General features: G+C 42.5%; 1 protein-coding gene across 1 annotated transcript in view; it reads right to left on the reverse strand.

Annotated features, from left to right (window-relative positions):
* rapgef5a (Rap guanine nucleotide exchange factor (GEF) 5a) overlaps positions 1 to 24,000 on the reverse strand; it is a 63,194-nt gene that overhangs the window by 13,924 nt on the left and 25,270 nt on the right. Inside the window, exons 10-13 of the mRNA XM_066715574.1 lie at positions 16,425 to 16,561; positions 15,754 to 15,851; positions 2,359 to 2,437; positions 1,101 to 1,245 (exon numbers count right to left, since the gene is read on the reverse strand). Of these exons, the coding sequence (XP_066571671.1) occupies positions 1,101 to 1,245; positions 2,359 to 2,437; positions 15,754 to 15,851; positions 16,425 to 16,561 (459 nt within the window). The remainder of the gene's footprint in view (positions 1 to 1,100; positions 1,246 to 2,358; positions 2,438 to 15,753; positions 15,852 to 16,424; positions 16,562 to 24,000) is intronic.

Raw genomic sequence — 24,000 nt, forward strand, 5'->3', positions numbered from 1 at the left:
CAAGACAAAGTTTGGAAAGACACATTTGGCTGCATAAGAGTGACAAAACCCCTTGTATATACATGTATAAATCTAGCTTACAAAGTATTTAGTGCATTTCAAACAAACTTCTGCGTTTTGTATATAGCTGCGCTTACGATCCCCAACCTCGCTGTCGTTTTGATATCGTGTCTTGCTGACATAATACACGTCGGTTGCCACGAGACCAGTGAATAAACACAGGGGGCCGTGGTATGTACACTATGCAGGGTGCTGCCTTGGAAAACTCAAACCTAATAAGACAAAGGGAAAAGGTCAGCGTGCGGTTTAGACCCCGCAGAAGTTCGTTTCAGGAGATGAAAACCTAGCCATGTCTGCGGAAATCTGTGGATTTTCAGAGCAATACTGTGATTGTGAAAATACTTTATCTGTGCTTATTTCGGTTGCCTATATCTATTCTGCAAGTGATCGGCCCTCTAACAAAGCATTTCCACAAAGCTGGCTGGTTCATTTTATTATGACAGCTGCCTGCCTTTCTTACAATGAACAGATTTGGAGATGTTTCCACGGGCAGGTTTCCTATTTCTGCAGCCCCGGGCTCTGACACCAGCGAAGATGCGCTCTTTATAATTAAAGAACATCACATGGGGAGGGTAAGGCAGCTGTGTCTAATTTTTCTTCTGTACGTCTGCTGTATCCATCACTCACATTGTTCTCTAATCATCCGATACAGTGCCAGTGACCTCCTGAAACGATGACTTCACAAGGAAGGAAGATGTGTTCATCCACACTGTACTGAAGTTCAATTCTTTAATCGCGTTTGAACAGCGGTCCGTTGTATTCTCATTAAACGATAAGACAAAGCCTATCCGAATGGCAGCCTGTGCTGATATTGGAGTTCACCCAATCAATCAATAAAGCTCATTTCAGTTTCACAGCACACAGCGGCGCAGGGTGCTCCGTCAGCAGGATATGGCACACTACATGGCCAATTCCAGCCTCCCTAGACCCACAAGCCTACAGCGAGGCTATATCTTCAAACTTAAAGTTGATAATAATTTCCAAATGGTAAAAGTAGAAGATCATGCGATGAAGAACGAGAGAAAAGTCTTTAAAATTACCTTTATGAACAGCTTGACGTGCTCCTCTTCCCGGAGGAAATCTCTGTAGAGTGCCGTCCACTGGGACACCAGGTGTAGGACTTTGCGCTTCCTGTACAGGGCCTCCTTGCCCTCTTCCTTGCCCCTGTATCTCTTTGAGCAATAAGTGAGTGTGAGTTAAGGAAAATGTCCAGTGAATGATAGAGGCTAGAGGAACACAATCAGTTGGGTTGACCTTGGCCATCGGGCTGCAGGAAACGCAGCTCTCTGCAAATTGAGAAGCCAAAGCTGATGTGGTGCAATTCAAACCGTTTTCATTGGTCTTTCCTGGGTTGAAGAACATGATATGCTTAAGCTGAATTATTTCAAAGACAAGTCATGACATCCATAAAGCATAACATTTCACTAGTAAATGTAAACAATGGAACGATGACATTGCCAGTCATCGGTCAAGCTTGAAACCCAGATTAGTGTACACGACTGACTTATAAAGCATGTTACATACCATGCACACATCTCTACATACATGGAAAGAAAAGGTAATGCATATGCATCATAGATAAGCCACCTGCAGTTAGAGATCAATTTGTGAGCCAGATTTGACTGGATAATATACTTTTTTGGTTCTTTGAATGAACTCTCAGGGGGATAAACCCGAGCCAGTGGTAGCCTTCCACGGTGAAGAAGTAACGAATTCCTAATTAGCCTCTGCAGGAAACATTTTGCTTTTGGCAATACTATTCAAACGCTGTGTATTTATCAAATTGTTCCCCACTTAAAGGGCTCCTTTCTCTCCATCAAGGGAAAACCTGCAGTCCCTAAAGTGGCTGCCACGGCAAGGCTCTTTCAGTCTCCCTTCAAAACAACATCTCCAGCTCCTACTAAAGGGGGGACCACTCTTGTGATGAGTTAAGTAAGAGCACTGTGTAACACACACCCAAGAGTGCGTTAATTGTAACCTGGAATTGCTAAATACTCAGGGATCAGACATCATCTCTGAAGAAAACTGAAGAAAATGTGAAGAAAAAAAGTGACACTAAAAAGTAACATAACACATTACAGTACATCATTAAACTGTTCTACGTACTACCAGAGTGAGTACATTGGAAGGGACTGAAGGATTTGATTTTATAATTTGAGTAAGCCCTGCCCCCTGCCCCCTGCACCCTGCATCTTCCAAACAGGAAGCTGTCAGTGGTCACCTGACTCCCCAGGACAGCTTCCTTTAACTCAACACTGCTTGCGATTACAGCACAGCCCTCGCCCCGGTAAAGGATATTGTCCCAGCAGAGCTTGGCACAGGTCACTCGTTGACATGAAAACCAGGTAGGTCAGCAGGAAGTCATCTAGAAGGGTTTCTGAAAAATAAAAACAAAACAACGTGAAATTTATTCTAAGATTAATCAGACAATGCAGAATAGCCATCCAGCACGGACACCTGCCGCTGTTAAGGGTTGTACTGAAGTAGGGATTTCTGTGGGCAAACCTGGCTGTGTTTGTAGTTGTACTCTGAATGAAAATGACTAGCAAAAATATATTTAAAAACTTAATGGAAACATGACCATGAAACTTTTTAAAGTGTGATGCAAGAAATAAAGAAACAAATAAACTCACACTAGCATATGGAAGAATTCACCCAATAAGATTGTGTTGTGTAGCGAGACAACTGCTGCACTGAACTGTGAACACCTGGAAATGTTTGGCAGCAGAACTAAACAAGCATCCCCCCCACCCCCATCCCTGTGGCATTTCATTGCATCCTGGAGCTATAGTATTTAAATAAACATCAGTAATGCTTTAGCACACACGAGCACAATACGCAATGGCGAGCACAATACCGTAGGAAGACCACAAATCAAAATCTGTAGAATGTTGATGGTATAAAACAAATCTGAGGAACAAGAACAAAGCTGCACTGCTTTATACATTTCAAATAAGATTAATCTCACTTATAATTAAGTGAGTCAATGATAAAAATGTTTTGCCTAAAATAAATAATATTGTCCATCTATTGTTGGTCTGCTGTGTTTTCTATTCTGTTTAAAGTCTCCAGATCTCAGTGTCTTTGTTCTTTACGATCCCTGTAAATCCTTTACAATACGATAAATCAAATTCTCCTTTATCTGTGCTCCCACAAACCAATCTCCACCGGTAATCGTCAGTTTTAATCATGGATGTGGAGTCACCTTTTTGTTTGATGTGCTGTAGTTATTGAGCAAAGCTAAATACATCCATGACCTTGAGTAAACAACAAATGTTGCTTTTAATCCTCCTACGGCGAAATGAAAAAAGGCAGCACTGGCCACGGGTATCAATAAACGCCACAGTGTACCATTTGGACTGGGCTGGCTCTGGAGCAAAGAGGAAATGAGACCGAATGCCGGGACGCAGGTCATCCCAGAACAGAAATGAAAGAAAAGCGCTCTGCATCGCTGGCTGCAGACGTTTTCCCAAGAAACCAACACGCTGCATCTCAATTTGATCTCCTGGAAAGCAGGAGCTAAAACCTGGCTTTCAAATCTTCGTTCAGGTTGAGTGATTGCAATCAAGTTGGATGATATAACCCAAACAAACCATGTAATTAGTACCAATAATGAATTTCAGAAAGGCTTTCAAATGCTTAAAACCACAAGAACCCTTCCAACAAACATCTCCGATGTCTCAAAGTGTTAACTAATTTGACGGCGTTCATTTGGTACACTATAACCTTCACTGATAATGTCCGTGCATCTATAGAAAGTCAGTTATTCAAAGGATAATGTAGATTATTTTGAAGTTTGTCTACTGATTTATAACAATAACAACAACAATAATAATAATCCTAATAACAAAAACAACAAAAATAATGGTATGCAATACCCTAAAATGTGTACGTTTTTTTTTTTTTTTTGCATGATTACTCATTGGATTATGACTCTAATATCTGCCATTAGTATAAGATATGAATCTTACAATCCTCCCCAAAATGTGAACAACCTTTAAATAGAACATGAACTCAACATGAGCATTTATCATTGTAATTCTCTAATATAATAATTTCATATACAGCACTTGGAAATTACGTTCATTCATTTTTAATTTGCTCTCCTGGTAGCGACTTTTAAAAATGACCTGCCTCACTACCCCTCTACACCCATAAAATAATTGCTCTTTAGTGCTCTTGATATGCTGCCGAGACTGTAGATAAGGTGGTTTTCATAGCAGCTACTCAGTCTGACCTACTGTAACCTCTATTGTCGAATACATCAACTTTCCATCTAATTATCTTTCGCAAGCAGTCACCATTTGATATTTGCTTTGCTTCTTGCTTAAATGTGTTTTCAAGGTATGGACTGCCCTCGCGTCTCGCACATCCAGGTGAACTACGAAGGCTGATTTCATTTTGCATGAGCAACAGTATCAGATTTCCATGGGTGGCTGCAAAGGCAAAAAATAAACATTTCTGGGATGTTTAGAGGGAGAGAAAAGCGAGTTTTGGTTGTGTAACTTATCAGCCTCAAACAAACACTTGCACAGTGAAATCCTTAATGAAATGTCCAGATTTATTCCAAGGAAATGCCAAGATGCGGTGTGTTGTTTACTGCTGACTAAAGGAGAACAGACCCTCTAGGCACCAAGAAAGGCACCCAATTTTCATCTAAATAGCTTAACACCACTGATGTTCAAGTGCTTGGAAATGTACCTTCCATTTTAACATTAATATTGTATATGTTTAAATGGCCTCAATGCACAAATTCAGATTCAAAGCATCATATTTGAACCAAAACCTGTTTTGTAATCATTCTTCACCACACACTGAATATTTAAATCTCTGTATTTTCCACATCAGTGTCTTTTTTTTTTTTTTTTTTAATCTCATTATGCTAATCTTTTGTGTAATGACTGTCAAGCCCTACCACTCATTAACATCTCGCACAAATACTGCAATCCCGCCCCAAATCACCACCTCCGACTTCAGTGCCAATGCTGTCGTCTCCGGAGGGAACTTCAGAACCGTACCCTTCACCGAAGAGGGAAAACTGACCGTGCCAAAGGTTTATCAATGATAGAACCGGGTATTTGATTTGGGAACAGAACAACAACATTACAGGAAACAGGAGAGAACCTACACAGACGATTATCCAAACAGCTTCACTATAGCTTTATTTTAATGGATGGGGCTATTTATTTATTTCTGCCCTTTCCTGATATTAGTGTAACTGGCTTTGCAGGTTTGTGTTCAGCTCCAGTTTATGTTTTTAATGCAGTCCAGACTTGCAGAGCTTGACCTCTGAACAGGAATATAAAATCACCATTCTGGGCATCCCTCGCACCCCCGAGGGTTTTGGAGAAGGTCCAGTGAAAGACGAGACAGGAGGAAGCTCAGACCTCTGGGTCTCTATAGAGCTGGCACCTGTGTGCAAAAACGTGCCGGCATACTTTGTGGAATATTGATAACGGGATCAAATTGAAATTAAAAAAATGTATTGTAATTCTAATTAATTTCCACTCTGGGATTGAGACATCAATTGAGAACGCACTACCGTCCAGTTGCAGAGACTTTACTTCGGCAGTAGGTCATGCAAAATGCAGAGAACAGCCCCTGAGCGAGGATGTGGAGCGGACACTTTAGACGAGGGGACAGTTCGGCTGCCGCAGCTGGCACCGGGCAGCTGGCCTCGAATTCATTACCCCAGTTACCGCCACCCAGGGCTCGTCCGCCACTCTTTGAAGTTTGTATTTGCTCGTCTCAAGGTGACACATTTGCAAACCAGAGCATACTGACAATTACAAAATCATACACTTTCAAAGCTCACCTCCTGCAGCTCAACCAGAGCACTGAGACATGAACACTTCACAGAGACTCTTCTTATTTGTTCTAACTCGAAAACCAGAAGAAAAAGGAGCTTCAAAAGTCAGGAGCCAAAATGATCCGTGCGGAGAAATCAAACCCTGAATTAAAGTCTTATGCTACACACGTAATTGACAGGTCGCCCTGTATCATATTACTACTTAAGCCTACTAACTAATCAGATCAATGAGGTTTAGCCATGTGTAAAATACGATTAAGGCGAAGCCACTTTTGAGAAATACTTTTTCTTTTTCAAACACCATCCAGTGCCTTAATCCTTTGGAGCCTAAATGTAGACGGGCAGAATAACAGCTCTTCGGTCAAGACTGACAACCGTGAAGCAGTGAAGTAAAGAGCAAAGACATGTTGTACTAGAGAAAGCTGGGATTCATCTGAACTTGCAGACTCTGTGTGACACTGCACTTTGAAGGACTTCGCTTTAGATCATCACAGAACAAAGGACCCCAAGAAAGACGAGAGGGCAGGTTAACTCTGTAGCCTTTTGTGTGTGTTTATTAGACCCACTTCCAGGCCTCTCTTCCAGATCTAGGAGGTAGCATTTTCTCACCTGGAACTGGAAGGTGGGAGTGACCCCAAGGCAAAGTGCTTTAAGAGTGCCTAGCGGAGAGCAGCCTTAATGGGAAGATTTCCTTTTACTGAACAATAGAGCGAGCTGGATTAATCTTGGGCGATCTGCCTAATCTTCTGCCGTCACATCAGAGAATGGTTTCTGCCAGCAAAAAGCTTCAGCATTTGAAAACAGTAGAGATAATTTCAGAAAATCGGCAGCATTTCACAGAGTGTATCGAGTCTCTGGAAAATATCTACCAATTCATTATGTTCGTCTCTTAGAATATGGTTTATTTATGGTTGGCTCTTCTAAAAAGGATACTAGGGAATATTACAAGTTCCGAAAAAGAAAAATCTATAAAAAGAGACACAAATAAGGAATCGCATCCCCATCTATCAACTGGAGAGCTTTCGGATATGTGAAAGCTGCCGATCTGTGAATGCAACACACACTGGCAAGGAGCAAAGTGTTCACTGAAGGGCTGAAAAGAGAGAAGTGGTCCAGTCAAGCAGTCCGATTGTCAATTGAAAATATGTTGACATACAATCAATTTTTATTGCCAAGAAAATAAATAAATGTCTGCGCAAGTCTGGCCTTGGATTGATGCAGTCCTTAATAACGTAGCGCGGACTTTAATCCATCATTTGAGAATTATTCAAAACCTCTCATTAATACCAAAGACAGGACATCAGAGTTGGAGTGAGGTCGATTTTATTAGAAGTTTACGTGAATGCCCACAGATCTACTATACTACTTGTACTCTAGGGTTTAAAACATGTCTTTAGTCATATGCAATGAAGAATATTATCTCAGTGATGTCTAATATCGTTAAAACCAAAATTTTCAAAACATTGAAATAAAAGTGATCCAACGTTGTACACAAAGGAAATTTCCAAAGGCAGGATGAGAAAACAGCAGTGAAGTATTGACTTTTTATTTTTACATCCATGACACTATACCAATCTTAAAAAATAGCTCCAGGACTCTTCAACTGCACATCAAAGGAAAATTGATCAGTTGTTTATTAGGCAATATCAGATACAAAGAACTTGAAGACGCGTGACTGAGAGCAGTAATGAAGTGATATAAATCACAAGGCAGTAGAGGAAGCTGGACGGGGCCCTTCTCAGTTATTGAAGATCCTGTTATAAGGTTCTTCAGAACTCCACTCGGTCTCTTCTGCTGAAATTTGTGAAAGCTTTCTTGTATTTCAAAATGGGTCAGAATTAAATGGCCATTGAATGAAGCCGAGGCCTTTACAATTGTATACATTTGTGCAGATCACTTATTTCTGCTGAAAACCACAGACCTGCATCACTTGACTGCAGTGTATTGACATTTTTCCCTCCCCCAATTAATTTGTTTGGCTCATGTCCTTAAAAACTATTATAACCATGGGCTCTGTTGTTTGAACCATTGCTATTTTGGCCATTTCATAGGTTTCCCCTTTGCTTTCTATAATTTTTATCAAATGTAAAAGAAGGGGATCATAAACCTTGAACATCAAGTGACCATGCGTTGTTTTCTCACATCTTCCATACCGATTGTCCATCACTTTCTCAAAGGTGAGATTTAATCCCAATAAGAATGAGGTATTTAAATTCTATTCAAATTCTATTACCCTGGAAATCTATGGAAATCAGCAGCTATGGGGTTATAAAGGCAACATTTAAATCTTTACTTACAAAATGTGCTACAATGTTCCTGTTTGCCTGGATGGGTGTAACCGAGTTAATGAAGTGCAGTTATTTATTCTGTGTTGTGTCTTTGAAGAAGGTGCTGTCTTTCTCTAGAGTGAATGTTTTAATATTTCATCCTATTCAACAGCGTTTGGAGCCACTGCAGAATCGACAGCTGGAATAGTTTGCCCAGCTTCCACTGATACACACAAAGGTATGACTTCACATGCATACAGTGAGGTAAAAAACGATTTGATCCCCTGCTGATTTTGTACGTTTGCCCACTGACAAAGAAATGATCAGTCTATAATTTTAATGGTAGGTGTATTTTAACAGTGACAGACAGAATAACAACAAAAAAATAAATTGATTTGCATGTTAATGAGGGAAATAAGAATTTGATCCCCTATCAGTCAGCAAGATTTCGGGCTCCCAGGTGTCTTTTATATGTGATTTTCTCACTTTATCTCAGCTCATTACCTGTATAAAAGACACCTGTCCACAGAAGCAATCAATCAGATTCCAAACTCTCCACCATGGCCAAGACCAAAGAGCTGTCCAAGGATGTCAGGGACAAGATTGTAGACCTACACAAGGCTGGAATGGGCTACAAGACCATCGCCAAGCAGCTTGGTCAGAAGGTGACAACAGTTGGTGCGATTATTCGCAAATGGAAGAAACACAAAATAACGGTCAGTCTCCCTCGGTCTGGGGCTCCATGCAAGATCTCACCTCGTGGAGTTTCAATGATCATGAGAACGGTGAGGAATCAGCCCAGAACTACACGGGAGGATCTTGTTAATGATCTCAAGGCAGCTGGGACCATAGTCACCAAGAAAACAATTGGTAACAATATGCCGTGAAGGACTGGAATCCTGCAGCACCCGCAAGGTCCCCCTGCTCAAGAAAGCACATGTACAGGCCCGTCTGAAGTTTGCCAATGAACATCTGAATGATTCAGAGGAGAACTGGGTGAAAGTGTTGTGCTCAGATGAGACCAAAATCGAGCTCTTTGGCATCAACTCAACTTGCCGTGTTTGGAGGAAGGAGGAATGACCCCAAGAACACCATCCCCACCGTCAAACATGGAGGTGGAAACATTATGCTTTGGGTGTGTTTTTCTGCTAAGGGGACAAGACAACTGCACCGCATCAAAGGGACGATGGACGGGGGGCCATGTGCCATCAAATCTTGGGTGAGAACCTCCTTCCCTTAGCCAGGGCATTGAAAATGGGTCGTGGATGGGTATTCCAGCATGACAATGACCCAAAACACACAGCCAAGGCAACAAAGGAGTGGCTCAAGAAGAAGCACATTAAGGTCCTGGAGTGGCCTAGCCAGTCTCCAGACCTTAATCCCATAGAAAATCTGTGGAGGGAGCTGAAGGTTCGAGTTGCCAAACGTCAGCCTCGAAACCGTAATGACTTGGAGAGGATCTGCAAGGAGGAGTGGGACAAAATCCCTCCTGAGATGTGTGCAAACCTGGTGGCCAACTACAAGAAACGTCTGACCTCTGTGATTGCCAACAAGGGTTTTGCCACCAAGTACTAAGTCGAAGGGGTCAAATACTTATTTCCCTCATTAACATGCAAATCAATGTATAACTTTTTTGAAATGCGTTTTTCTGGATTTTTTTGTTGTTATTCTGTCTCTCACGGTTAAAATACACCTACCATTAAAATTACAGACTGATCATTTCTTTGTCAGTGGGCAAACGTACAAAATCAGCAGGGGATCAAATACTTTTTCCCCCCACTGTAGCTGTTGTCTTGTAGACCTGAGCAGGCAAAGAAGGGGAAGAAATCCAACAATATTATGAAATTAGCAAGTAACACGGAAAGAACATTGAAGGCTTTAACAGTCAATTCAAATAATAAATTCCAGAATAATTATTGTAATTACAATGTGTGCCAACTGCATGCAACATTCCATAAGGATTTTTACATTTAAAGCAAATCGCTCCTGGAATAAAACGTGCAGTGGGTCTTTTTCTGGAAGATGGAGAGGATTCTTGCTTCTTGGTTCCTGTCGTGTGTCAAGCTTTACAAAAACGGGTGGAATCCAGCACAGTCCTTTTCCAAATCTTCCAAACATGGTGCATAAACCTGCTGCCGGCTACCAGTTTAATGTTATTTACCAGAACTAATGCTTTCTTGCCAATGCGAATCCATGTAAAACAGAGATTCTCCACACTAATTTCCACGTCTATTGTTCCACCGTTCGGATGTAAATCAAATTCTGGTCGTTGCTTGTAGAAAATGCTTGTGGCACAAAATTAACTGCTTCCATTAATTAAGTTATTCTAAGCAGTTCACCGCATCAGCAATACAGTTTGTCGTTTTTGCCCTATAGGATGAAGCGTGCTCCCCAGTTAAAGCTAATGGGCCTGAAACATAATAATTATGGTACTGGAGGACATGCATTATGCCAGTTACAGATAACAGCTGTGTGATAGAGGTGTCTTTATCAGCAAATATTGCAAAATAGAATCTTTAATAACTCCTTTTAAGTTACATTGTTTCACAGTGGAAAATGCCTGAATACATGATGAAAGCAATTCTAAATAAAATAAATCAAGTAATATGTATATCAATAAAATAAAACACTGTGCATTTGATTGCTACATGGATAAAAATCCAACCACAATACTGCCTGATACTTCAGGTATAAAATCAATAGACTCTTCTGGTTTATTCACTTTAAAAGTTGAGGGTTTTCTTAAGCAAATGTAAAATCCTAATGCTGTTCTCTGGAGATAAGATATTTAATTAGGATTTCATTTAAAATAAATCTGATTGCTTCATGATGACATCAATGAGTTTGTGCAGACAGTGCGATTCCACGTCCTTCAGTTTCATTGTAAGTATCTTTATTGTTTGGGTCTTAAACTGTCAATGTCCATCTGTTTTCCGGAGACACTCCAGACAGTGTCCTAATGGCTAAAGGTGCCCTGTGAGTCACTGGCAAAACAGTGCTCTATTTATCACACAGACTTATCCTTTTATTACGAAAATGGAAAATGCAAAACACTCCCGGGAGCCTGCTTGAGATCCGTCAAATTATAGAGAGCTGTGCGTCTGGCTGTTTGCCTCCAGGCGTGCTGTAAAGAACACACACAAACACAAAGGACTCAATCAACAAACCCGAGCGCTCCCCTTCGTCGTGAATGACTTTGCCTGGCACAGAACTGTAAACCCGTCTTTCCAGTCTTTCCCACTGGATCTCAGCTCGCATGCATCTCAGAAACAGAAAGCTTTTGATTCAATCGAGTCCGAATTGAAACTGGTTCACTCCGTATTACCAACAGTAACTGGCCAAGCCTTCCTTGTGCTGCTATGAGGATTAAAACAGATATTAGTGTGTCTGAAAGGCTGTGTCAGTCAGTAGTGATATATTGGGCAACAGCAAAATTGCAAAAAAATGTCAAGGAGTTCGCCAAGAAGTGCTGGTCAGCCTAAAAGGATACCAAGTCCACAACCTGAGCAATTAACACTGTGCTTTAAGGAGAACACGCTTCATTCCCAGAGCCCAAATCCCACAGAGCGCTGCAGGAATGAACATACCGGTGTCCCCCTCTGCAGCAGACAGTAAACATTGCCTTTCCAGGCCCGCAGCAGTTCGTTCGCCAGTTGGTAACGCACTGAAGATGCTAGAATTAAGAATCTTATTTTTTATGTACTCTGTTTCTGCCCTGGGAAAAAGAGCTACATTGATTCCGTTAAGTGAATAATTAATTCGTTTAGTTACCTGCTTAGAGCAGAGATGGGATGAAAACTGCAAACCCTGTGTCTCGAGGGCCTTGGACACTGAAATAAGCACGGTCGACACAGAGATGAAGCCCTGACATGTCCATTCCTTGAATCTTCAATATATCCTGGACCTGAGCCCCGACTAATGGGTCCTGAATTGATTAATTAATATGAAATCTCGTGCTCTTACAAATCCCTCAAACTCCCATTAAAACACAAATCCAGACAATTGCCCCTTTTAGAGGCAATCTGGATCATCCGTATATTTCTGCCTGGGCTTAGAATGAAAAAATATAGCCTATTACAGCTGTTGCCACCTATTGAAGTTTTCTAGACCTGGAATTTGAAAAATCCACCCCCACTAGCATCTCATAGAAGTCATTGGTATTTATCATGAATGTAAGCAATCCAGACATAAATAAACCAAAGATATTCCTCTTCTGAAAGTACTCATGTAGGGACTTGCTGAAAAACATTACATTACAGCTCCACCACAGAGGGAGAGAGACGACGAGATTTAGAGGGTGTTTAACGTTCAAATGATCAGTATTAATAACATTTATGGCCCAGGGAGACGGCGTGCGTTAGCCCCCCTGCTCTAATCAGCAGTTAATGTGGCCATAAATAACGAAAGGACAACTTTCTCCATCTTTCTGCTGATCTGAATGTCCGGGACCTCCCACTTTTATGGACCACGGGCCACAGAGATTGGCAGCAATTATCACACGCGGGGATCTCAACATAAAAAGGGATTTCTGTTCGCCTCCCTTTCCATTCATTATTTCTTTTTTGTATCCAGTCCTACAAGAACAGCTCCAGCTATTATCTGACTGTTATTCCGCTCATTATTATTTACAGTGCAAAGCCAAGAACAAACTAGGATCTTGAAATGTGATGCCGGATGGAAAAACAGACCAAGGCCAACTTCAGTCACACGTGAACCTCATGCATTTCTGTGAGCACGCCGTACAAATGTGCTTTAAATGAGCGGAGTAATTGCAGACATTCTTGAAAACGTGCGTTTCCATTTCTGCTGGGGATCAATACAGACCTCGCAAGCGGGCCTTGGGCTTTGGGAAAGAGTAAACAGTCATGTCTGCTGTGACTGATAAACTGCACTGCTCCGTCGTGACCGAAATCCTCCAGAACACGCTATTGACATATTCAATTGAACATCTCTTTTCACCCCCCCCCATTTGGTTTCTATTCCCCAGACATAGTCGCTGTAATTGACTTCTTTCTCTGGATGTTTACTAAATGCTGCAATACTGTGTGTTGGCAAAAATTTCACTAATTAATCACCAGTTTCTAAACCTAATTTCCATTTACAGCTCATGACCTCACCCTACCCAAGGCAAGTCAATGTTCAAAATCAGTGATGTCTGCAGAGCATGTAAGACAGATAAGGACTGTGATGATATGTAATAGTTATTACTAAAATACATATTATTGGTCGGACACAAATACATGACATCGTGGTCATCGTGAGCCGAGTCCAGCTCCTCTTGTCATGGCTGTATGACGTCACTCTGGATGACATTCTCTAAGAGCAGACTTTCACCCAACCTCGGTTTTGACAGGAGCCTGAATTAAATCAGAGCCCGACTACACAACTGCTGGACTTAGAATAGCTTACTCAGACGCCATCATCATGATTTACTTTCAACTAGGGAATTGTAAAATACAAAGCCCACTGAGTTAAGGCATAGACACTAATAATGGCACATCAGATATGACCGGACTCTCCTAACTATATGTACTGCATCTCTGAATCTAATTAAGCTTTTTCTTAATTATTCTTATTGATGTAACCATGTTATGTAGCTTTGATAGAAAATGTTTTCTCTGACTTTTTTTTTTTTTTTTTTTAACAATTTGTTGGTTCCTTATTTATTCAAGCACTCAGGTCTTGAAAGCAATCCCTGGGGCATGAATGAAACAATGGTGCACAACAAGTTGAGCAGTCAACCGTTTAACGCATTCTTTAAGTGAAGGAAAAAACAAAAGGCTTAGTACATATTGTGACACTTCTTGAAATTCGCAAAATCAACGTCTGTGCATGAGCTAAAGACCAAAAGCAAACATTCACACCATGTGAAGACAGGGCTGATGGTTAACCTGCTTGGTGGTCTTCTTATGTGCATAAATAAAGCCCCCTCCATCCCCTGCCCTGAAACACATCTCCTGTAGCTCTCTACCTATCGCTGAGCGGAGCTGGATTCTTGAGCAATCCAGAGGGTCCGTCAGGAGACCACCGGGAAAACACAGACTACAAAGCCTTTTGTTTGCAATCACCTCACATTCAGCATGTTTGCTTCCTTGTAGAAACAGCACTTGTTAAAGGTACAAAACACTCACTCTCATTCATTTACACCTTTATTTATTTAAGCCTTCCTGTGTTACTTGGGAACTATGAATAATTCAAGGGTGATGCTTCCCTGTGTGGGTTGCGGATGCATGTTATAATCAGACTTTTTGTACACAATACCACATGTGCACCACAGGATTTATCAGAAAGAAAATGCCTAATTAGATTGATAAGGCCCAGGGCTGCAGTACTGCGAAGGGCTACAGGATTTAAATAGCAGACACATGCTATAATGAGACGTTCTGCACAGGAATCCACCGTGCCTGGAACAAACTAATATAACAATGTTACCCAAAGCCTCTGCCTTCACTACAATCCTCCCAGCTCCCTCCCAAAGCATAACGTTTCAAACTTTAAAGTTTCCAGATGCATCCTTCACATAATATCGAATTGAACCTGATGCAAAGCTCAAATCAATATGCCACTCCTAAATGAATATTCACGGGCACATTGTGTGGGGAGAATGAGAACTGATTGTGAAGGAACCAGGTTGTGGTGCATCTGTTCCCACTTCTGTGCCACTAAAAGCCATCCTGTGCAGCTATGCTAAGGGAATATAAATATTAATTTATTTCAGACAAGCACCCAAAAAGAATCACTAGGAGACACAACCCTTTATCCCTGTGCCATTTCCACTGCACATTGTTATAAACAGCCTCTCAAGACAAAGTGAAATTCCATTTGCAGGGAATCCGTTCAGAGTTAACATCTGCAGACAGATTTTCAGCGATTTGACAGCGAAAGTGCAAGACCGGTGGCCATAAATAAAACATGCCCCACTTGTAAAATAAACTGCAACAAAACACACAATTTCACGGATGACATTTCATGTTTCCTCAGCCCAGAGCCTCCAGGAGAAAGGTACCAGCCTGGCAGTGTGCGACTGTATGGTTATGAAATGCACCCGACAACAGAGGGAACAAACACCCGGCGCCTTGACATTGCAGCACTGCTGTCACTTTGCCGTCGCTCGGCTATTCTATCACAAGGTGATTGCGTTTGCGATTACACGCTTCATTTGGTTTTCAGCCCCCATTATGTACAACGTGTTACAGGTTTCAATATTTTGGACATGTTGGTTTCCTCGGCTCAGCGAGAAACCTTGATTAAAACAAAAGACTGCACTACATTCCCTCTACCTCCATCTCCGACTGGTCTATCAGTTCTTCGAGAGAGTTGGAAAGTTAACACAAGGCCTTCAATAACTAATAAACATCCCACCTTTAGCACATACATTTTCCTCATAGATATTTATTTATTGATCACGAGTATAGGTCTGCAAGTGTTAAAACAGCAGGTGCTCCAAACTGTCCTTGCCAGCAAAACACCGCAGTGCAACCTCATACCCTCTGAAAGTTGGCATTTCTTTACCATGACAACATGAGCACACCGTCTACCAGCAGATTCACCGGGTGGCTGGGAGAAGTTTTGACTCCCAGACAAGGGCGAGGAGAGCGTCTCGGCGTGGGAACTCACCCGTCTCCTTGCTCGGGGGTCCCTGGCTCTCGTCCAAGCGCAGGTCGCTCAGCAGGTGCTCCAGGATCTTCTCGGGGGTGCCGGAGACCACCACGTACCTGTCAGACACAACGGACGAGTCGGGTGAGTCTTCCTCGGTGGAGGAGAGGGAGCGACTGCTGCTCCACTCTTCCTCCTCCTCCTCCTCCTCCTCCTCCTCCGTCTCCTCCTCCTCCTCGCCCTCCTCATCAATGTATCGGAAGTAAGGCACGTCAAATGTCGGCAGGGCCGTCCCCCCGCCCCGGCTGCTGCTGCTGTCGCTGTGCTCCGACCCCTCCTCGTCCTCCTCTTCCTCGACCAGGGCGGCCGGCACTGACTTGCACAGGTCCAACGCCCCGAGCCGGGAGCTGCCCATGATGCTGGTCTCTCCTGCTGCTGCGGTGGCTGCTAGTGGCGCTGCTGCCTGGATTTCCCTGCATGCTAGAGGAAGACCCCCCTCTCGCAGGCGGTGGCGGCGGCTGCTGTAGCCAGATCCCGCTCAGGCTCTCTGCACACTGACAGCCTCTGGTTGCTGTGTGTGCTGCAGTCAGTGGGTGTGTGTGTGTGTGTGTGTGAGAGATACAGAGAGAGAGAGAGAGAGAGAGAGAGAGAGAGAGACAGAGACAGAGAGCGCACGAGCGAGCAAGGCTTACCTCCTGTCCTTCTCCTCCTCCCTCCCGCCTCCCGCTGATGCCGGGGGGGCCGGCCTCTCTGACGACACCCTCTGAAGCACCAGGACATCTTGGCCTCTTTCCTTCAGACGCACTCGGCTTGCTTCGTCACTGTGCGGCTAAAGTAGAGGAGGAGGGAGAAGGGTTGTTGAAAAATGACTTTCAGTTCAGGATTTTTTGTGCCTTGTAATACTTGATCTGCTTGAACTATTTTTATTTAAATGTATTTTCTGATCATTATCCAACGAGTGAATGTGCATTCTTCATGCCTATTGCTCTGCTCCTTCCAAGACTGTGAAAACCCATGAATATGCATGACCTCGTTGCGCTTCACCTGGATTCCCCGTTGTCAGTTCGAGATTTAGAGCGGATCTACAGTCACTCACACTAATGCCTTCGACTGTTCATTAACAGTCTGCAGGAGAGAGTCTCGCCGCACTGGTATCACACGGGATTCCCAACAGCAAATCAAACAGCCCGACTTCACAAGGAATGCGTTCTCGATCTTTATCGGCCGGGGCGGCAAAAGAGAACGTCACTGTCAATCTAACCACCCCCAGGATAAAGGGCTTTAGGTTTTATTTTCTTTGTACAATCCCCTCTTCCCTCACACCCTTCTTCAGAATTTACAACCCGTCTTGAAAGAAAAACCAAAAAGTAAGGTCCTGGATTCGATTCTCGTGGCTCCTTTGACAGAAGTCTAAAAGTTGTCCTGTCCGATTGACAGGGGGAGGACACTCGAGCAGAGAAATCAGACGCTTAGCTGTGGTGGTTGGTATGCTATGGCTTTAGGGACTGGAAGACATTGTTCACAGCTACAGTCAACCAGAGCTGGACCCCTCTGCAGGGAGACAGGTGGTCGGATTCGCTCAGTCTGCCACCACCTGCCTGGGTCCCGTGGGCGTCCCAAGGAGGATACCAGGGTTGCTTAGCAGACTAAAAATAAACATTAACGTGTAGAGACCACTGCAGGGGGTGCGGGGGCTATGTTCTTAATATAGCATAGACAATACGCCAGGAAAAACATACAGTTGCTATAGTCATCCTTGCCTTCCTTTACATAATGGGAGGGAAAACACACTGACGGCGAGGTTCCTTTGTTTGGTTTCGGCAAACGTCTACTGGCATTGAACCGATTTGTATTTTTTTTTTTTTTTTTTTTTTATACAAATGTAAACTAAATGAGCCCCAATGCGTGTAGGTGCTGCAAGACGCTGCAGAGCCAACACTAATCTTATTAATAAATAATTCATCCCTCGTCTCACAAGGGGTGCAGTTGGCTTATTAATGTTCTGCGTTCGCGCCGCTACTGAGCTTAGAGGAAGGACCGCTCTGTACCAGCTGACCTCGGCCCACCTTCCACCTCAATCTTAGCCTCGTCTTCCTCAACCCAAGGAGAGGAACGCGTTTTTCTTTACTCTGCACCAATATTGCTTCAGTTTTACTGCCTTTATTCGACAGTACAGTCTCACATATTGAAGAACAAGGCAGGAAGGAGCCCAAGCAGAGAGCAGGGAGTCGAAACAGGCTAATTAGTTGGGGAGCTTCCAGTTGAAGTTGTATCGTGAGGTCTACAACGCACGCTCCACTGTGCTGCTGTCAATCACACCACCCAGGACAGCAACATCTCTCTCTTCACTCCCAACTCTTTAATGATCAAACCGCCTGTTGGTTCGGGGAGGAGGAGCTCGTGCCAGAATTTGTCTTTGTTCCCCTCAACAACACCATAAAAAAAATAATAATAATAACATCCATAAATTGCAGATGCCACAGGGCCCTCCTTGAGTTTATGAATCAGACTCCTTCGCTATTGACACAGTTTGTGGTTTGCTGCACAGTCGCAGCTTTTCTTCTTTGTAATAAGGAGAGGAATGAACACGGGATAAGCAGGAAAAACTAAATGAAAAGGCTTTCCCTGGGTACCACTGTGATCGAGAAAAGACAAATTCAAAGAGCATTGTGTGCATCTAATTCACTACATGTATAAATAATGTGTGTCCTGCATTATTTAGAAATCCATGCATACACCTTTGCTTTTCCTGGGTTTAATATTAATATTTGTATTGTTTTTCTTGTTTGCCATTTTGATTGCTTATGATCCCTCTGTAGACCACTTGTGCAAGAGTGGTCTACAAATAGCATGTGTTGACAGACACTTGGAAACATGGCTGGACTGAGAGCAAAGATGTGCAGCACATAGAAAAGCTAAAAAAAATCTACTGGCAAAGAAAGAGGACTGCAGTCTTGCTGTACATCAGACTCTTCTGAAAGATCCCATTTCTGTGTCAGAACAATAAACGACCTGCTATATCCGTGAATAGCTTTGTTGCAACACCATCCTCTCAAAAGACAACCAAACCGTCCCTGACGGGGGAACCCAATCAACCCACAACACGGGGGAAATCCCACAGCATGCGATGGGTTCATATTCATTCCATTAGGGCTGTCTAGAGCTCATCTTGTCATGCAGCACAATACAATTTTACATTAGATTAGATCGCGATATAGGAATCTCTCCTCACAGCGCACTGGTTCAATCAGAAGCCGCCACCGGCCCAACCGTGCGCTCCTGCTGCCGTGGCTTTCAGGAGCAACAGCTGAGATTGATCTTCAAGAGTCAAGTGGGTCAGCACCTGCTAATCCCCAGCTACACAATCATGAACGCAGCCTGCAGCTAACCCCTTGCCCTTAGCGCAGGCACTCAATCTGAATCAATATTCGGATGATATCTGGCTCGGGCGACACGATGGAACGATCTGCTCAGGAATCCTTGCTCCTGGCATTTCAGAGTCGGTACTCACATCTCACCTACAAAACAGCCCTAAGGTGTGGTTCCTAGAAAATAATGACAAATTAAGTTTACGCAAGACTCTACACCTCCCCGGTAGAGCATCACACTGCAACAACACAGCTATGCTTTAAAAAGGGGGGATTATTTATCAACTTAACAATGCAATAGTTTAGATTGGTAATCAAATAACACTATTAGCTTTCAAGGTGAGCAGAAATATTGAAACCTTTCCACACAATGTATCCATTCCTCCATCAATAAATAACTGTAGAAAGTATGAATTTGCTGTAACTGCTTTATAGCTCAAGACACTTCTGAGAAGGTTTAGCTTGACTCCATTTTATATGACAACGGCTTGGGATGTTTTTTAAGGAAGACAGACTTGCTATTGAAATTAAGCAACCACAGAATCTTGTTTGGCTGTGTAGTTCTTTCCAAGCGTTTCATGGCATTTCAAACAGGTTCTAGTGAGTGGATTGAAAGGAGTCTTACTTGATTAACTGCAATTTTAGACGCATTGCTAACCATCATCGTAGTATTTCCTGACATCTCTATAAAGACCGCAACTGCCATTTTCAGAAAGGCACCATGAGGAATCCAGACAGACTTCAAGAGACGTAAATATTTAGATTGTGTTACAGCACAGAAATCACACTGGTCAAGTAGTTCAAGAGAATAAGATGACGTTCATAATGGAGAAGTTACATACCTGGGTTTGCTCTTTAATTAATAATAAACAAGAAGAAGCCTTTAGGTCCAATTTTGTACATCAGAACTGTGGAACTATCACACCAGTCAAATCTTTAACGTGAGGCTTGCCCTTATTCTATTCAATTTTATACAAGGTTTCAAGAAGTTAATTTCAAGGACAGGAAATATTCAAGACCAGTATAAAACACTGCATCTATAATTGAACACGTTTAAAAATGAAAGACAACTCTGTGGCTTCTGCGATTACAAGTTTAGAAACAAACACACATTACAATCTAAAGCACAGCTGACATATGAAACCTGTCTTATAGGTGGAATATCCTGTATGATAAACACATACCACATAGATTTGAATATGAATAGGTTGTGCTTTCAATGAAGTGCGAGCCTTTTGATTGTGAATCAAACCAACGTCTCCTGAAGGTTTTAATCGAGGCAGATTTAATAGGAGCCAATCGCATTTTTCATCATCTCCAGGGAACTGAGGGAACGGATTTACTGTTTGATGTGGCCTGTGTTGTCAGAAGACAATGATCTACATATATATCTATATATCAATTAGTTTTGTGGTGAAATGGCACATTGGTGCTTTGATCTGACATGCTTTATGTTGTAATCCAGTGCTTGAATCACATCTGTCAACATTTCTACTTTATTTTATTCCCCCAAACAATGCTAGAACACTCCCAAAATAAAAGAGAATTGAATAATTATAATTGTCTTCTCTAAGGTTTGTATTTACCAGTTAAAACACACAAATCAAGCTACAAGCATCTGAAGTTGCATTATCTCCACTGCGTTGTAATGTGAAAGTGCCAGGGGCGCAGGGAGCACAAACCACACGTGTCTGCTCTTGCCCCACTGGGCGCACCTCCGTACCAGACTGGTGCCGACCAGAAATCTCGTTTGTGGTCATCGTAGTTTTCCTTTTTGGAACGGAGATCATTTATAGTGATTAGTGTCTTTTCAAGAAATGCACGGTCATTCCGCACGATCAAACTCAATTCGCACTTATTTAACTTCCACGGTTTTCAACACTCCGTAAAACTGGAGGGTTTCAGGGGGAAGGGATAGTTGACAGGCAGAACTTTTCCATTGCCTGTAGGTCTACATACAGTCAATGAACTCATTAGCGTTTGAACAAAGAAATTAAACACCAGATTGTGCCAAGCGTCTCATGACATGCAGTATAATGAGCATATACTGGTACGGATGAGTCAGGAATTCGGTGTGAGCAGGTATCGTCTCCCGGCGCTAGTATGGTGTCAATCTAGGTCAGTATGAGGGGTAAAAGCAAGTGCTGACATTCGTTTGTCTCTTAAAAGGGGTTTGCTACAGCTGTTTAACACCTTGTCCTTGTGAGGGGCTCTGCTACCTCACTGTATCTGAAAGCACACAACTCGGATTACATCAAACCTTTCTTTGATCTAAATCCAACAAAAGTTATTCTCTTTCAACAAGAGCCATGAAAGAAGACAGAGGTTCTCTTCTCTAAAGCAGGAGAGGTTTGTAAATATGCAAGGAAGGTCGATCTTGGAATACTTTGTGCATCTGCAAGGCCTCGACGGGACGCAGCTGGCACATCTGTCAACGGCGCTGACTAACCTGCTTAACTTCCAGTCAGGAAAGCATACGTCAATTGTCCTCTAAAAGAATGGCAATAACCCTGTGGTGTTCCAGCTACACGGCCTTTAACCCCTGGAAAGATCAACAGAACATCTCTGGCAGTTTGGCTTCTTGCCTGAAGTCGTTTAATGCAAGACCCCCTCAACAGTCTTACTCAGCCAAGTCTAATCGTCTAGATAAACTGAACAAAATCACGGCTTTCCTAATCAACCATTTCGGTGGATTTGGAGAGTTCTTTCACTGAGCTATCTAATCTTTAATTGATACTATTATCTTTCAATATAATCTGAGGGTAAAATCACAGTGTTAGATGTATCAATGGTCAGTTTAAGAATAAAAAGTGTGAAGTTATTTTCAATCTAATGATCTAAATTATAAATGCCCTTTAACCTGAATGTTTAATACAGTCTCCACTACAGAAGGTACAACTCTGATGCTCTGAGTTTTTATGCTGAAAATGTTTATCATGAAGCAACTTGTGTCGTCAGCATCTTTTCCATTTCCTTTATCATGAAAAAAAAAAAAATCTTGCAGCACATCGCTTTCTTTCCTGGAAAGAAGTGGAAATTAAAAACGTCAGTCAGCACTTGCACAGCATGCAGAAGGGACCGATACAATAACCTTCAGATCAACCGGAGACGCCAGGAGAATTATCGTAAAAGAAAGAGGATTTGAAATCTTGTTCTTCACTCGTGGGATTTGTAGGACATAGAACAAGGAACACTATATGGAGAAACTGAATGCTCTCTCTAATGCATTGTACAAACGGCTCTACTTCTGTACGACAGCTCCTCTGCTTAGAAAGGAGTAAGAAAGTGTGCCGTTCCCATGTCTTTTTGGGTAGATACAAGTCACAGACTCATTAATGTATCAAACCACATATTAATGGTATTACAATATTATTATTATTAATAATAATAATAATAATAATTCCCAAAACAATTACATCTTTATGATTTAGATTATGATCCAAACATAGGATTCATCTTCGGCTTTGTGCTCCTTTTCAAAAGAAAGAAGAAAAGGAAACGAGCTCTACCAATCGCCTCAAAGTGACAGAGGTGTCTTGTCAGATCTTGTCGGAGCTGCAGGGAGCCGAGCATCTCGCCAAATCGTCTCATCTTCCTCCTACCTCTCCAGCAGGGCATCTACAGAGAGGACCGTGGCTTTAGCATTTAATGCTGTGGCAGTAACACAAAAATAACAGACTTTTAGCTTCTGTGTTTATTCATTTCTGTAACAAAGTTTTAGATGGGTTTCTATGATCAAATATGAAATACCAGATTCAAATTGACATCGTGGTCTTCAGCCTTTTCCCATCAGTGAATCTAGGTGGTTGGCCGATTTCATGCGTCTCTCTGCAGGTCCTCAAAACAACTTTCTCCCGGAGGCCTGGTCCCCCTCGCAGTGGGAGACTCGGTGCTCCTTGGATGCAAGAAGTCCTTGCTAAATAAATATATCACTCAAGCTGACTTCACATTCCCCGGAGACATGTTGCTCTTTGCCATCTCAACCTGCAGGCATGGGGCTCTATATAATGAGAGTTACTGCGCCTCATTGTACTCGATCAGAATGTATAGATTAATCTCTTCCTGGGAATAAAATAACAGGCCAAACCCACCCATTACAATGGCTGGGATTTCTATGTCTGGTAAGAAAGCGAAGCAGGTTGTGTGGGGAGCGGAAACGAAGGCAGTGACCAGAGAGCGGAGAAGCAGGGCGTGTGTTCACGGCGTTCACGTCCCCTTTTCTGCCGACGTGTGCAGAGCCATGGTGCACTCTCAATAGCAGGGTGAAGGTGAAACCCCAGCTTCCTACAGTCCGACAGATGCGAGTGAATGCAGTTTCCAGAGATAAGACTAGCACCCCTGGCCTCAGACGTCAGGATCAGGGAAGCTGTAATCAAACTCCAAATTGTTGCCAAGGGTGTGCGGACGTGGGCGGAAACATACAGGCAACATTCAGACCCAATCCTATCTGCATACATTTGAAGGCATTTACATCAGGATTCTGATCCTTTTCCCTAGAATGCCAGCATGTCAGTTTTTTTTGGTTGTTTTCTGCGAGAAATACTATGACAAGTGTCACCGTACAAGCATGGTGCCCGACCAATTATTTCAACACAACAAAGAAAAAAGAGGCAAAATTGTCAAATCTTAATGGATACAGAAGGTCACTCTGAGCACCGAGCTGGGACAGGGAAAGAAATATATGGTGTCTTTATAATAAGACATTGTGCTATAAATCTTGCACACTTGCATAGTCAAAATGGAAACAAAAATAAACAATTTAAAATGCAAAGATTCGTAATAGAAACATCAATACATAGATAAGTCTACTGTATTAGTATATAATGAGCAGACTGAAAAGCAGATCCAATTAAATCATTAAGAGAACTTAAACAAAAATCGCAGATACATTGCAGCGGCA

The sequence above is a fragment of the Amia ocellicauda genome, chromosome 10 (genome assembly GCF_036373705.1).
Source record: "Amia ocellicauda isolate fAmiCal2 chromosome 10, fAmiCal2.hap1, whole genome shotgun sequence".
NCBI classification, from domain to species: domain Eukaryota; kingdom Metazoa; phylum Chordata; class Actinopteri; order Amiiformes; family Amiidae; genus Amia; species Amia ocellicauda.